General features: G+C 44.7%; 1 protein-coding gene across 1 annotated transcript in view; it reads left to right on the forward strand.

Annotated features, from left to right (window-relative positions):
- Positions 1-7,807: 7,807 nt before the first annotated feature.
- Positions 7,808-16,379, forward strand: part of ATP1A1 (ATPase Na+/K+ transporting subunit alpha 1) — an 18,064-nt gene continuing 9,492 nt past the window's right edge. The window contains exons 1-9 of the mRNA XM_007452636.1: positions 7,808-7,906; positions 8,603-8,662; positions 11,183-11,386; positions 12,022-12,135; positions 12,525-12,659; positions 12,773-12,890; positions 13,352-13,620; positions 14,143-14,341; positions 14,602-14,711. Of these exons, the coding sequence (XP_007452698.1) occupies positions 7,877-7,906; positions 8,603-8,662; positions 11,183-11,386; positions 12,022-12,135; positions 12,525-12,659; positions 12,773-12,890; positions 13,352-13,620; positions 14,143-14,341; positions 14,602-14,711 (1,239 nt within the window). The 5' untranslated portion in view covers positions 7,808-7,876. The remainder of the gene's footprint in view (positions 7,907-8,602; positions 8,663-11,182; positions 11,387-12,021; positions 12,136-12,524; positions 12,660-12,772; positions 12,891-13,351; positions 13,621-14,142; positions 14,342-14,601; positions 14,712-16,379) is intronic.

Raw genomic sequence — 16,379 nt, forward strand, 5'->3', positions numbered from 1 at the left:
AAAAAAAAAAAAAAAAAAAAGTGAATTCAACATTATAAAGCCCAGTAGACTGGGTACCCATCCGTTCTCCATCCCAGAACCCTTCTAAAGCATTGTTTTCTGATTATTTTAGCAACAAATGAACAGATAACTGACTTTCTGTTCAGTCAGGCTATGTTCCTTTTTTGGGGGGGTTGCATCGGGTCTTTGTTGCTGCGCGCGGGCTTTCTCTAGTTGCGGCGAGGGGGGGCTGCTCTTTGTTGCGGTGCGTGGGCTTCTCATTGCAGTGACTTCTCTTGTTGTGGAGCACGGGCTCTAGGCATGCGGGCTTCAGTAGTTGTGACGCACAGGCTCAGTAGTTGTGGCTCGCGGGCTGTATAGAGCACAGGCTCAGTTGTTGTGGCACACGGGGCTTAGTTGCTCCGTGGCATCTTCCCGGACCAGGGCTTGAACCCGTGTCCCCAGGCAGATTCTTAACTACTGTGCCACCAGGGAAGTCCAGGCTATGTTCTTTCACATAGCATATCCAAACTTAAGAATGAAAGCGGCTTTAAGGAAAATAGTTTTCGAAGGATTTTGTATGGAAAAGTAAGTAAAATTAGTTTCTTTATTTAAAACAAAGTTTTTTAAAGCCCTGAAGTGTCAATTTCTCATCTGGCCCTTAGGTAGAATACTCACCCAAGTGAAAGTCACCTGTGTTCTGTTTAGAGAGGGTACAGGGGAAGTGTGAGTGGCAGCTGTTGTTGGGTTTTTAAATCATTTGGCGTTGAGAGATCTAATCTTTATAAACTATGGGTTTTTGCTGTTCCTCAGTTTTAAGTCTTTTCAAAACTAGAAAATGGTTTTTCTTTCAGCTGAAAAAAAACTACTGAAGATTGAAAAGAATGGGAAATATTGAATACTATGAATTACCCTCCAAAGGGAAGCTGAGGGGAAGTGTCATTGGACACTGCTGAGATGCTATTGAAGGGCATCTTCGAGTTCTCGTTTACTTTCACTTTCCTAGTAAAAGGCTTTACATTTTGAGAGTCTTGGTCAAAGTCTTGTGAAATAAAATGGGCTTTTCAGCCCTCTGTGAGGGACAGGCGGGTGAACATTTGTGCTGTGGTGCCTTCTAGACGCCCAGGGCGCTCTGCCAGCCAGCAGGCCAGAAGAAGAAACACGAGTGTCAGATCAGATGGGCTCACAGTAATCAGAGTTGCTGCTTTTGGCCAGCAAAGCACTGGGCAGAATGTTTCCCCATCCCTGCCAGAGCTGTCCAATTTTGGATTCCGCTGAAATTACGTGTCCAGTAAGTGATAATGTGAAGGACAGAGAATTTTAAAATCCACTCCTTTTTTAAAACTCTCCTTCGTTTATATATTTTTGGAAAAGGAGCCATAACCAAGTCAGGTCTGAACTTTCTCACGTTGCTATGAATCGAATGTGTGTGAGAGGAAGTGTATTCTTTGGCTGTAGTCATAGAGAGACTGTTCTTTGCCTATGAGTCACCTCCTTAGTTGTGTTTAAATCTGTCATCAGGAATCCACAAGCAGTTCTTCACATTTATTTGACTAATGTTTCAGATGGCAGATTCTGTCAGTGAGAATAGAAGCACCCCACTCTACCCCCCCAACCCACCCTGCAGTTTTTCTCTCTGGTTTCATTTGGATCCTGAGCCAAGGGGATTTTGGCCAGTGGACCCCATTCCTTAGTTCCTTTGTGACTTTACAATGGATTATATCTGAGCATTAATTATCTCTGTACCTGGTTTTATTCAAACCCTGTTCAGTAACAGCTGTTAGATGTTTTTGGTTGGTGATCTGAAAAGTTGATCCTTGATGGCTTGTGTTTTTGTCTTTGGGACCTGTATTATTTGGGGGCCTGATAATCAGTGTGTTAAGGTTTTGTGGATCGTTGAGACTTAGTGCTTGGTTTATCCTTCCAGTTTGTCATCATGGTGAGGGCAGGGCCTCACGCACTTAGGTGTTATCTTCCTGTGTTTTTCCTTTATCCTCCACATGATGCTTCCATGGTACCATATTGGTTTTATCGGTTTCAACTCAGGTGGCATTTCTCAAGGGCCTGTCACTGCCTTTGTCCTCTTCAGCCCTGCAGCTGTTTTACTTCCCACCCTAGGCTTCAAGGTACCACTTGAGGAGTGATCAGGACTTACTGGAAATTGATTCAGTTCCCTTTTAATGCTTGTGCTGGTTATTAAGCCAGGGTCTCTCAAACCAACAACTTCTTTTGAGTAGCACCAGCTAAAGAGTGGCCTGACAAAATGAAAAGAGGCATGAGGAGGGCAGCAAATGGGGGGAAACAGGCAGAACATTTTAACTCTTCATAACCCAGGTACCTAATGTAGAGGTAGAAAACCCCATTGAAAAAACAAGTTTTTTTATTTTAAATAACTGAAAAAGCAAATTTTTAAAGAGGTTGTAAATCTAAAGTATATTATTTAGATGTTTTAGAATCTTTTTTTTTTTTTTTTTTTTTTTTTTTGTGGTACGCGGGCCTCTCACTGTTGTGGCCTCTCCCGTTGTGGAGCACAGGCTCCGGGGCCATGGCTCACGGGGCCAGCCGCTCTGCGGCATGTGGGATCTTCCTGGACCGGGGCACGAACCCTTGTCCCCTGCATCGGCAGGCGGACTCTCGACCACTGCGCCACCAGGGAAGCCCCATAGAATCGTTTTGAATGATCATGGATGTATACTAACTATTGCAGGTAGGGTGGACTGGCAGGCTTGTTGAAATTTCACATGCAGGCAGATTGGGGAGGAAGGTTAAGCCTTGTTCATTTTGGGCTGAGGGAACCCGCTGGCTAGAGCTGGAGCTGTTTTCTTTGCCCCCTGCTGGCTGATGGGCTGCAGCCCAAGTTTGGAGGGACTGAGCTGGGCTCACAAAGAGACCCACTGCTTTGGCCTGGCTACTTGATATTCCCCACCTCGCGGCAGGTTTAGGTGAGTGAGAGAAGGACTGTGAAGGCCAGGTGTCCCTCGGGTCACGTCCTCTTCCTTCTCTGCCCTAAACGCTGCTCTGGGCTGCAGAGCCGTGCAGTGCCATCCTCTTTCAGCCCCAGCCATTTCCACCCTCAGCTCCCTGGCTGGAAAATCCCTTGTACATAAACTAAACTACTTAATCATTTAGGAGCCATCGGAGGTGTGATGAACTGCGATTGGTCATGTCTCAAAGATATTATAAGTTTCAATTGACGATGAAATAAAAAATGCCCCAAATTAGGTGTTTTTTTAAAAAAAAATTCATAAAGACTTTTCATAGTAAGTGACGAGTGGCAGTGATTTACATGTTTGTTAAAACCAAGTTATAATAACCTTTGTGTAGTGCTTTGCAGAGTACCTTCACATACACATTTGTATTTGATAATGATTAATCATATATCACCCTAGGGAGACTGGAAAGCCTACCCGCGCCCCCCTTTTTACATAAAGGAAAGATGTAGCCCAGACTAGGCAATGCCTCTAGGTAACCAATGAGGATCGGAAACCATCCCTCCAACTTTCTGCTAAGGTGGAATTTGCCAAATTGGGTTCAGAGGTATCCTTTCTACAACCCTCTTGGCCAGCTTTGAAATGCGCTGCATTTGGGGCAATTACTTTTACCCTCCTCTGGCCCCTCTTGATAGTACAAAGCTTTGTCAGTTTTGGAAACAGTGCTGTTTTTAGGTGTTTTGTTTTTGGATTTGATGGCAGCCCCTTGATTCATCTGACTATCAGAATGCCCCTCTAGAGTCTTTAGTAGTTACACCAAGTGTTATCCCCATTTTAGGCAACGAGGAAACTGAGGCTGACTGTTCAGGGTCGTCTAGCTGGCACATGGCAGAGCTAGAATGACTTGGGACTGACTTAAAAGTACCATCCATAGTCCTGTCCAAAGGGTGTGGACATCTCTGCTTCCAAGTACCCTCCAGCCTTTATCAGCAGCAATTTCAGAAGTCTGAAGACCTCTGACCTCCCGGCTGGCCACAGGGCATTGTGCTGATGTGGTGGGAGCTGTAACCAGACATCACACTGCACAGTTGAGAAAGCCTCTAAGGCCTGATGGGGGCCAGTTGAGATGGGTCCGAAGGCCTCGGGGCAGCTTCAGCTTACGCAGACGTCAAGTGACTCACACTCACGTCTAGGATGGAAGCTTGTCTCCTAAACTCATTGCACCTTCTTTGTGTGCCTTTGTAAAAATTTTTGGGATGTTTCTCAGCACCTGTCATATCCGCTTCCCACTCCACCCCCTTTAAATTGTTAATTAGTGAAGAAGAGGAAGGAGCATCTCCATCCCTAGCAGAGGCCTTGCTCATCGTAAGGATTTGGTCTATGTTTTTAAAAAAGTGAACGTTGGGGCCTCAGCCCTGGGGGCTGAGGGTGGGCACCTTCCCAGCGTTGCACACCAGCCCCACTCTGTGCGTAAAGTCACAGACAAACGTGAATGGATGACGACAGAAAATAGTGTGAGAATGGTGGGAATCAGCAATTTTGCACAGGAAGCTTTGGGAGATGTTTACTGACTGTAGTCTCCCTTAAGTTGGGACAGAATTGAACAAATGAGGAGTTTGGTGCTTTGGAAAGTGAAAAAGCTGCTAGTGAACTCTCTCCTCCTCTATCAGGAGAAGTAACTGAAATTAATGAAGCTCTAGCAGAAAATCCAGGGCTTGTCAACAGATCTTGTTATGAAGATGGTTGGCTGATCAAGATGACACTCAGTAACCCTTCAGAACTAGATGGACTAATGAGTGAAGAAGCCTATGAGAAATGCATAAAATCCATTGAGGAGTGAGAATGGAACCCCTAAAGAAACTAGTTTGAAACAACTAAAAAAAATAATAATAAACAAGCGCACCTTGCTCCAGGTTTCAACCTTGGCTCCTCCTGTCAAGAATTTTCTCACCCCATCTCCTGAGCACCCTTTCCCTCTACCCAGATCAACTGGTGGCAAAACTTACCGTTGAGAGGATGAAATCCCCAGGAAGCACAGGGCGAAGTAATGACACTTTTTATTTTAGGCTGTGTCACACTGGGCAAGCCCCTGCCCTTGTTGTGACCTCCCGCTTCCTAAATTAGAATAGGAAAAACAAATGTTCACAAGTGGCCCTGTTGTGGGGGTGGTATGACAGTGGCCTTGAGCCTCCATTGTACCCTTCCCCTTTCTCAGAGACGGCACAGCGGTGCCCAAGGGTGCTGTCGCAGGGAGCCTCGTCACTGCCTGTCTTCCGTGGAGGAAGGAGAACTGACCTGCATTTCCTAATGGAAACAGTGGGAATTGTGTGCCCAGTGCCCAGAGGAGTGGGCAGGTCATCGCAGTAGATGCGGGAGACCATATTATCATTCCCCTTTTCATGACCTTTGTTTTTCCCAAATGCTTTTAAAAGAAATAATAAAGAAAATGCTGTCTACCCAATTTTAGGTTGTTCCCTGTCCTACCCTGCACCACCGCACCCACCCCAAACACACACACAGATTTTTTTTCTGCTTTGAAACTAGTAATTGAGATTGGTAGGGACTCGAGTAATATTTGGTTCCCATCAAGATAAGCTAGTATTATTGTTTTACTTGTAGGGAAGCACTGAATTGCATAAGCTGCCTGGTCTTCTGGACGTTGCCTAGTGAAACAATTAAAACTTGAAGGAGAAGAAATATCACTTGTTAGCACTTCCCCTGTCTCTTTCACAGATATCCTGTTTTAAACCACCACCCCTTATATGCCGTGAAGGGATGAAGAATGGGGAGGGTTATTAGGGAATCTTGATTTCCAGCTATCTTAACCATTGATAACTGAGAAGCTTCAGGCAGGAGATCTGTTTTGTAAATGGGGATAAAACTCTGGAACATGTCCAAGGTCTAGCTGCTCCAATAATTCTCTCCCCCTCTTTTGGAGTGGAAAATATTGAAAGTCGGAGAATAATCAAAGCCTACAGATGGTGAGGCAGAGGGCTTTTAACTTGATTTTCATATATTGAAATTAGATATGTTTTAATGATACTCAGCTTGCTTAATGAGAATTTGTGAACTGGATTTAAGAAATCAATACAAACGGGCCACGTGAGTCTTTTAGAGATCCCTAGTCAATGTCTTTAACGTGATTTTTCAGTGTTGTGCTTCCTTATTAAATATATGAAGGAAGTCCCACTTTAGTTCCTCTCTGGTGGGAGCCTCGTCCTTTGTTTTGTTTGTCTGTTTGCTTCCAGTGTGTGTGATGATGATCCATTTTAACTCTGGCCCCAGGGCTGTCCCAGAGAGATGATGTGTGGTTGCTCCATAGTGGAGAGAATGTGGAGAATGTTGACTATCTTTAGACTTGCTTCATTCTTAACAGATAAGATACATACAGAAACTAAAGAACACTGAAAAAGTTAATGGGCAGGGAACACTGTAAATGTGACCACACAAGTTGAGCAATGTGAATACTGTACGTGTCTCTGTGTTTTGGCAACACTAACTAAACTGGGGCTAGGATCTCTTTAGAGTCTTAAGAAGGTATTTTCAAATTCAAGTGAATATTGTCTTTATTTGCAACCATATCAGCTATGACTGAAAGACACCTATATGCTTTGATTTTTTAAATTTATTTTATAATCAGCACAGTACAATTTTAATCTAGACAGTGTTTCTACTTGTTGCTTTAGTAGCTGGTGAGGTACTCTTGAAAATCAGAAATGATTAAGGGAGAGCCACAAATGAATAGAAATAGCACCGCATAGCATCCACTGTAAGAAAATTGCTTATATAATTGCCTTTCTTTGCCCTTCTTAGGTGATAGTGGCAGTGTGTGGGCTGGGGGCCTCTGGAGTGAGGGGTGTCTTCTCTTCAGGGAATACTAGCCTTGGGAGCACCAAGTTCAGGCTTTGTGTAGCTAAGCTCAGGTATTTTCAACAGGAGGTAGGGGAGTGGAACAATCTAAATTTAAACTGTGGGATCAACGTTTTCTCTAAAAATTGTTCCAGTTTTCAAGAGGCGTAGGTGGATCCTGCGAATTGTGTGATAATGCACATGCTTTTCCTACATCCTGCTTATGTCAAAACATTTCCAGGGACTTTTCATTTGGGGGCTTTATTCTCAGGCTGCAGATTGGGGTGGGGACTCCCTTTTTTTGTCTTTCACTTGAAGAATTTGAAGGATCCTTGGGCTGACTTTTTTTAATAAGATGAAAAGGTCAGTGCTCTTAAGGCAAACCCTAAAGATATTTAAAGTTGATCCGAAATGACTTCTTTGCAAAGATAAGAATTTAAACATCATAATAAAAGTCATTCGCATTTAGGTGTATATATCATTTAATCCTCTCAAACCTCTAAGGAGGTAGGCGCCATTAGCTCCGTTCTAGGGAAGAGAACAGAAGAATTTCAAAATTAGTGACTTGCCCAAGGACACACAGCTATTAAGTGGTGGAGCCCAGGGTATGAACCTGTCTGATTCAGAATCCAAGTGCATAAGTACTATACTGTACTCTTAAGTTAGTGATGTGAAGATAGTTTCATTCTTTCAGTGGGGAAGATGGAGGGCCATGGCATGGAAATGTTGACAGCACAACCCTCTCCCCCCATTTACCCCAAATGGAAGCAACTGGCAGGGCCATTCTGAGGCCTGACAGGACTTTCCCATTGGTCTTAATGCCCTAGGGTGCAGATGGCCTGACCTGAGCTAATGATGGCAGTATTAATCCTAGACTGCTGTTGAGTATGCAGCCTTAGAACATGTATTTCCATGGATATTAGCCCAGTGACTCTTCAAAATGATGGCTCTCCTAAAACTGCTGAAAATCCTTTCTCCACAATCTTGAGTTTCGAAATGCTGTTCTGAATTCACAACCACACGTTTCCCACATTCCTCTGTAGGTTGGACGTGATAAATATGAACCTGCAGCTGTTTCAGAGCATGGTGACAAAAAGAAGACCAAGAAAGAGAGGGATATGGATGAGCTGAAGAAAGAAGTTTCTATGGTAAAGTACTAGGAGGAAGGTGGCTCTTTGTTTGTCTTTAAAATTAATTGTATCTTAACCTCCTTTGAGTGTTACGGTACCCCTCCCCCCAGTCATCCTTCAGTCAGAGACTTGCTTAGTTTTCAAAGTAAAGAGATTACAGCAGTTGTACAGATTTTACTGAATTGTAGAGGTTGCTATGGAAAATTTTCATTATAAAAGCCGTTAGAGTGTTGGACAAGTTACTCAACACTCCGGCATAACCAAAGGTCCGCAGAGGGACTGTGGATGATATTATCGTGGGCCTTTGCTTTTGTGTTTCTGCATCATACTGAACACGGAGAACTTCCAACCTCTGTAGGCTGCGGAGGCGTCCACAGATGCAACCTGTCTGTAATCTGCCTGGTCATCAGAGAAGGTAGATGAGGTCTCGTAGGTCTCTAAGACTGTTGGGTTTCTCTGACGATAGGTGGCAGACAGTCGGGCTCCCATCACAGAGCTTGGGCCATTCTCCAGTGAAGACTATTCAGTAGGTAGCCGTATGGTTGCCAAGCCATCGGGCAACAATGGTGAAAGTATACTAACTTGTGCACTGAAGAAAAACTTGTCTTCTGAGCCTAATGATAGTGAGGAGTGATGATATTGATGCTTTTTTAAATCTTTTTTTCTTTTTTTAATGGTACAGTGTTTAATTCTTTTCCTTCTGTTTTCCCTTAGGATGACCATAAACTTAGCCTTGATGAGCTTCATCGCAAATATGGAACGGACTTGAGCCGAGTATGTTCTAATTTGTTGTATAGAATCCTGATTTTCCCTATCCCGTTTTCCCCCGTATCACAGGCCTAACTAACCTTAGGGACTCAAGGAGAACAACGACAGCCACCATCTATGCGAGTGTCTGCTACATGATGTGCACAAAGCTTGGGCCCTTGTTTTTTTTGTTACAACATTGCTTCTGTTTTATGTTTTGGTTTTTTGGCTGCAAGGCATGTAGGATCTTAGCTCTCTGACCAGAGCTCAAACCCATACCCCCTGCATTGGAAGGCCAAGTCTTAACCACTGCACCACCAGGGAAGTCCCAGGGCCTGGGCTCTTATATGCTGTTTACTGTTTTGTTTCCCCTGAAACTTTGGAAGTGCATGTTATTTTCCCCATCTTATAGCAGGTGACAGCCAATAGGTGGGAGTCCCAGGATTTGAAACTGAAAAGCTGCAAAGCCATGCTCATCCCCTGACCTTGTGATTACAGATCTTCTCTTTACTCTTCTACTTTTGTTAAATTGAGTTATTTCAACTAGTTGAATCTTGAACGATTCAGATTTTTGCACTTTTATCAGCTAGCTCATTGCTGTTTGTCAGAGCCTTTGGTTTATTCTATCATTTACTTGAAACTTGTTTTTTGAACAGCTCAAAGAAACCTTTAAATAAAGTATGTATTGTGTATCCTTGTTATCGAGGGGATTTTGATATTAACTTTGCCACAAACAATATAAAAGTAAACAGTCAGGCGCAGGGGTGGAGTTTCTTATTTTCTAGACAATCACTAGAAAGTCTGAGGAATGACTAGAGTGCCAGCTAATATGTAGCTATTGTTTCAATAAGTTATCAAGAAGTTCTGAGAAGTCTGGGGGCCTTAAGCTCTGAGAGGAGGCCTGACTCTAAGACCCAGCAGGCAGTTCCTCTCTGAGCACATCACATGGGTTATCTCACTGAAGTTTTCATTAGATTCCTATAAAATATGTTCTTTGGGACCCTAAGTTACTTATTCAAATGCTGTGGGTCTGTTTTCTTACTTGTAAAATGGGTTGTGGTGAGAATTAAACAATTAATTGGAAGCACTGGATTGACTCAGTGCTCAACAAGTAGAGACAGCTCAGATGGCTGGTGGTGGTGGTGGTTATTCTGTCCAGGGATCACATCACGAACTTGAGGCAGGGGAGGGTCCTAAATAAGTCCTTGTTTTCCTTGAACCATTTGATGTCCTTTATCCCTTTCCCTATACTCCCTAGTTAACTCCAATATTAAAAATAATATGAGGGCTTCCCTGGTGGTGCAGTGGTTGAGAGTCCGCCTGCCAATGCAGGGGACACGGGTTCGTGCTCCGGTCCGGGAGGATCCCACATGCCGCGGAGCGGCTGGGCCCGTGAGCCACGGCCGCTGAGCCTGCGCGTCCGGAGCCTGTGCTCCGCAACGGGAGAGGCCACGACAGTGAGAGGCCCGCGTACCGCAAAAAAAAAGAAAAAAAAAATAATAATATGAAAACAAAATATATATACACACTTCAGGCAAAAATGTGTTTTATGCCTTTTTTATGAGTTGGTATTCTATGATGAAAGTAATCACATTTTCCCCTCATGGCCGGGAGCCTCATGTCTCTTGTCTGTTGTCGTTGCATCTTGGTTTTAAGGCCCATTAGAAAACAGCAGGGCCTCAGTACAGTGGATGCTTCTTCCAGTGAATACTTTTCAACTGACAGGTGTCCGGGGGGGTTAGCTCAGATACGCACATGTGTGAACCCTTCCCTGCCAGACAAGTTTTTTTTTTTTTTTTTTTTCCCGTTACGCGGGCCTCTCACTGTTGTGGCCTCTCCCGTTGCGGAGCACAGGCTCCGGACGTGCAGGCTCAGCGGCCATGGCTCACGGGCCCAGCCGCTGCACGGCATGTGGGATCTTCCCGGACCGGGGCACAAACCCGCGACCCCTGCATCGGCAGGTGGACTCTCAACCACTGCGCCACCGGGGAAGCCCCAGACAAGTATTTTAATTGCCGTCCAAAGAATAAAGTTTTATACTGAAGCTTGGCAAGTTAACCCAATAACAGGTTGGATTCTGACAGATATTTTTTTTTTCCTCCTTTGATATTAATGGAGTGATTTTTTTTCCACGCTTCCCTGACAGATTCAACACATAGGAAACTCTTAAGCTCTTAATTTGCAAAACTGAATCGATTAGTTAAGATTGATACCTTTTTGGTAAAAATGCAGTTTGGCATGAATCCCTTATCTAAAACTCGGAAGAGACCGGACCAGATTCCAGTCTGTCCGTGGATCAATTTTAAAAGAATTTTAGTTTGGGTATTGTAGGTTCCTCAGGAAACTTGGGCTGTTGTTTGCCTGAACCATTGCGGACGTGGGCGGGGGTTAGGCGGGGAATCATCAGAATTTTCCAGCTTCTACATTGCCCTGGGACATTTAGTTTTCTCCTCAACTCTTTTATTGCAGCTTCCCAGCTGTCAGGTGGCTGTATTAGCTTGTAAGTCCTGAAGCAATTTGTCTTATTTATGTTCCTCTATTTCTCAGGGCTTAACAACTGCCCGAGCTGCTGAGATCCTGGCCCGAGATGGTCCCAACGCCCTCACTCCCCCTCCCACAACCCCCGAATGGGTCAAGTTCTGTCGGCAGCTGTTCGGGGGGTTCTCAATGTTACTGTGGATTGGAGCAATTCTTTGTTTCTTGGCCTATGGCATCCAAGCTGCTACAGAAGAGGAACCTCAAAATGATAATGTGAGTGCCGTAGTTTCTAATTTGGATTATTAGGTGTGCATAAAGTATCCTCTGTCTTTGCCACCTACTTATTTTCAGTTACCACTGGTTACTTGATGGTTTTAAACACTGGGGAAAAGTAGCATCAGCAACGATTGCCTTCAAGGCCCATCCGTTCTTCCTTCTTCGTTTCAAGTTCTCTCTCCCATCTCCTGCCCTGTGTGTAGATGTTCTTCCAAGCTGGGCATCTGCCCTGCATGTTGTTTCTGTGAACAAGCAGCTCTGCTCAGGCCCTGGCTCAGGTCTTGGCTGCTACTGAGTGGCAGAGCACAGCTTTTAATATTGGAACATTACACACGTCCAGAAATGTTTGGTAGCCATTCTTCAGAAGTCACAAGTTGTTTTGAAAATATCTTTCTTTAATAAAGCAGGAGAAACTGATTCATGTAGAATATTTCCCAAGGTCTGTCGAGCTAGTGACCAAGCGTCAGTGTGACTCCGTTTCTGACACTCCTGTCCACCGTCTCGCGGAAGATAAACATTTCTGAAGCCTTGATCTCTGTTAAAAGTCTGGTTTTTATTCAGTCGAAAATTAACTGAATGTTCCCAATTCTTTACTAAGAGCCATGCATCCTAACTTGTTTGTTCTGTCCCAGCTGTATCTTGGTGTGGTGCTGTCCGCCGTCGTCATCATAACTGGGTGTTTCTCCTACTATCAAGAAGCTAAAAGCTCAAAGATCATGGAGTCCTTCAAAAACATGGTTCCTCAGGTACCTGCCACTTTGTCCTTCCCCATCAGGTGACTTGACAGCCCCAAGAATGTGAGCTGGTGTGAAGTTAAGGTTTTCCAAATATTCAGTGGCCCCATCAGAGAGAGGGGGATGCCTTCTCCCCACACCCAAAACCAGATCTGTTTTTCTTATACCCCAAAAAGTGAGTGTCTTCCCTCTGAATGTACACAGCACGATGGCAACATGCAGACTGCCTCATAGATAACTTGAGCAAGCTTCTGTAACTTGTATAAGTAAACAGATGGATATCTTTGCTCTACATTCAGATAATTAGGATTACAGATCACTTTGTAATTCTGACACTACCTTCTTGCTGGTATTCGTTTTCATCTGATGGAATGGTGTAAACTGTATTCTCCTTCCAAAAGCAAGCCCTCGTGATTCGAAATGGTGAAAAAATGAGCATAAATGCAGAAGAAGTGGTCGTTGGGGATCTGGTGGAAGTGAAGGGAGGGGATCGAATCCCTGCTGATCTCAGAATCATCTCTGCGAACGGCTGCAAGGTAGGTTTAAACAGAGTCTTCCAAAATTCCGGACAGAGTGAGTTGAGTGGGCCAGTAGCCCAGGATGAGGCTCGTGTTGCTCACATGACGCGTCTTACTTTTCTCACGGGCAGGTGGATAACTCCTCACTCACTGGAGAATCAGAACCGCAGACCAGGTCTCCGGATTTCACCAATGAAAACCCCCTGGAGACACGGAACATTGCCTTTTTTTCAACCAACTGCGTTGAAGGTAGACCGTTTTCAAGCACTCTTCAGCACGGCGTGGCATTTATTTTGGGCATTCATCACCACCACCAAAAAAAAACCCACGGCCACAATTTCTCTTTTCGTCCTATTGGCCCCATTTCTGACCACTTCAGTTAGGCACAGAGCAGAAGCAATTGACTTGCTGGCAGGAAGACCCAGGAGGCCTCGGGGCTGTTGTTTCCCTCTTCCCTCCACCTCTGCGTGCCTCTTCTGTTGGCAGTGCTAAGCTAGCGTGGGGTTTGGAGCCGCTGTCCTGCTAATGGAGAGAAATCCCTTTGCCAGAGTCCCTATAGTTTAAAACAGACGGCGTGTACCACCAAGGAGCTGGCCCTTAAAAACATGTGTGTTTCTGTCTCTTTTTTTTAAACCCTGCCAGGTAATTGTGCAGATTCTGCGGCTTCATTGGTAAAATTTAGTACAATTCCCCCTCCTCCTCCTTTTAAGGTACTGCACGTGGCATTGTCGTGTACACGGGGGATCGCACCGTGATGGGCAGAATCGCCACGCTCGCTTCTGGGCTGGAAGGGGGCCAGACTCCCATCGCTGCGGAAATTGAACATTTTATCCACATCATCACGGGTGTGGCCGTGTTCCTGGGCGTGTCGTTCTTCGTCCTTTCTCTGATCCTTGAGTACACCTGGCTTGAGGCTGTCATCTTCCTCATCGGCATCATTGTAGCCAACGTGCCAGAAGGTTTGCTGGCCACCGTCACGGTAAGAGGCTTGGGGAAGGCGATGCTCGCTCACTCTGACGGCCTGCCTGAGTGTGAGAGTCATCCGCTACCCTTTCCTCAGGGACTGCGGGGGCTGCCGACTTAGGTTTTTTTTTGCATGTGTTTGTATGTGGGTTTTCTTCAGAGCCACCTGGTAGGGTTAGACAGTGAGAAGACCTCAGCATGTTTTTATACGGAAGATAGTAACCCAGAAGCATACTTTTTTTTCCCTTGAATTTTATCACATGATCCAGAACAGTGTAGCACAGAAAGGAGAAGAACTTGGGGGTAAGTAGGGAAAACAGACTATGGTACATCCTGGCTATTTTCACTTTTCTTAATAGTCTGCTTTTTGGAGGGGGGGGGGGGGGGGGAAGCCCCATATACATGTTACCATTATTATTTCCTCCAACTTCGGAGGAAGCTTGGAGAGATTTAGTTTTAGGCAAATTTCTCCCATGTTAGGGTTAGTATGGAATGGCCGCCTGGTCGAGTTAGAAGTAATCTGGCTCCAACGCTTTAGGTGTGCCTGACCCTGACCGCCAAGCGCATGGCCAGGAAGAACTGCTTAGTGAAGAACCTGGAGGCTGTGGAGACCTTGGGGTCCACGTCCACCATCTGCTCAGACAAAACCGGAACTCTGACCCAGAACCGGATGACGGTGGCCCACATGTGGTTCGACAATCAGATCCACGAGGCCGACACGACGGAGAATCAGAGTGGTAAGACCAGGGCCCGGCCCACACCTGAGCCTCACCTGCTTGCTTGCTTTTTATCATTTGGTAAAGAGTCAGGGGTTTAGATGGTTTAGGTTTTTTTTGTCTTTGGGGGTTTTGTTTGCATGTCAGTACAAACATGGTTGGAAGATGCCTAAAACCTGACTAGTTTCGTTCATTGGGAAGTGAGACGTGTCACCTCACATTTCTGTGGGCCCTTAGTACAAAGCTAGTGCATTATTTTCCTCTCTTTTTGCTTCCACCAGGTGTCTCATTCGACAAGACCTCGGCCACCTGGCTCGCTCTGTCCAGAATTGCAGGGCTTTGTAACAGGGCCGTGTTTCAGGCTAACCAGGAGAACCTGCCTATCCTGAAGGTCGGCTCAGCAGTTCTGTTAAGGTTGTCTTTGAGGTGTGCAGATGCCACCCAAGAACCACCACCTGAGGGTTCTCTTTAAATAGCACGTGACCTTTGGGGGCTGTAGAGTAATTGGGACACTTGGAATGGTCCATGGGATGCTTTGCTATGTGTAACTTGAGTTGTGTTGCCTGTAGACCCCAAACACTTTCAGTACCCTGCGGTCAATATAGGTCAGTAAAAGGGGAATATACAGTAAAAACTGACCAAAGAGGAGTTGGGGGAGGTGGGAGGCATTCTTTACTGGTGAAAAACCTAATTAGTAAAATCCAGCTTTACTACTCTTGAGTTTATGTGATGATCACCTAACCTAGCAGACAGTGAGGGCTACTTTTGTGACTTAATAACTGCATTTGCATATTAGGATACAGCAGATTCCAGTCAATCCCTTAAGCCATTTATTTTCTTAAAATAGCTCAGTTATTTCTCTTATCTTATTTGTTCTTAGCTGGCTACTAATGTTGCAGAAAGAAGCTAAGCGTAGCCCCACGGAATTCGCATTAAATTTGAAATGACTGAGAGATTTTTCTTTGTGGCCCAGTAAAGACTTGGTCCCAGAAAGGTCATGAGCTGCACAAGGTCCTTGCGGACCTTCTGGGTCGAAACTGGGTTGTCGAAGAGAATGTGGCCCCGATGGAACCGAGATGGCTTCTGTTGTGAAGATAGGATTCCTTTATTCTTTAAAGGAGATTCTCTTGGCATTGAATTGATGTTGTTTTGAGGAGGATGTTGTTGATCTTGGGATAAAACTTGAGATGCCAGCTTCATCGTTTTTCTTACCTCAAAGTGGAAATTTTCTAGGCTTTGAGCACAGGGACTCATCAATATCCAGTCTTTGCTCATTTAAAAGCTCCAGAAAGGTAGCATGAGATGTTATTTCTAAGTTACTTCAGGGGATCGGGGCCATGTTATATAAGTGGCGTTATCAAAAAAAAAAAAAAAACAAAAAAAAAAACGTGCAGTCCTATTCTGCTTTAGTAACTGGCCTTTATTAAAGTGATCCCACTTATTTCATGCTTCTTACCAAACTTCGCCAGATTTCTCATTAAACAGGGCTACTATATTTGTAAGTGAGCATTAACTTGCTATCTGCACGTGCGGCCTGGCATGCCAGAGTTTTAAAATGTTTATCTGTGTAAAAGTTTGCTGTAGCCGAAAATGTTTTTAGTATGTCAAAATATAAATGTTACAGTGTATCACACAAAATATATATGTTACCGAACATGTATGCATTAACTAAAATGGTGGCTGATTACATTACCGTTGGAGCTAATAATAGCTTTCAGTTCGCATCATTCAGGCCCAGACAATCCTGCACAGTTGAATTAGTTTAGACTGTGAAGTCCTGTTTTGCCCTTGACACAGACAGCTTGCCCTCCGTCCTGAGAACCCAAGGCGTTTTCTTTTTTAAATTGCGGGGCAGTGAAGGGTACCGTAAATATTTACATTCTCACTCTGTATTTTCAGATTCATAACTAGAAATAGGTGGTTGGGAATGGTTGGCTTTGAGACTTCTCAGCAGGCCCAGGGAAGGTAAAAAAGGCCGGAGTAGGCTGGAAGAGTGTGTTGTGCTTCTCCCAAGCGTAGGTGACACCTTCTTGCGCCGGTTTGTGGGGGGGGGGGCCCC

The sequence above is a fragment of the Lipotes vexillifer genome, unplaced genomic scaffold (assembly GCF_000442215.2).
Source record: "Lipotes vexillifer unplaced genomic scaffold, Lipotes_vexillifer_v1.1 scaffold1343, whole genome shotgun sequence".
NCBI classification, from domain to species: Eukaryota; Metazoa; Chordata; class Mammalia; order Artiodactyla; family Lipotidae; genus Lipotes; species Lipotes vexillifer.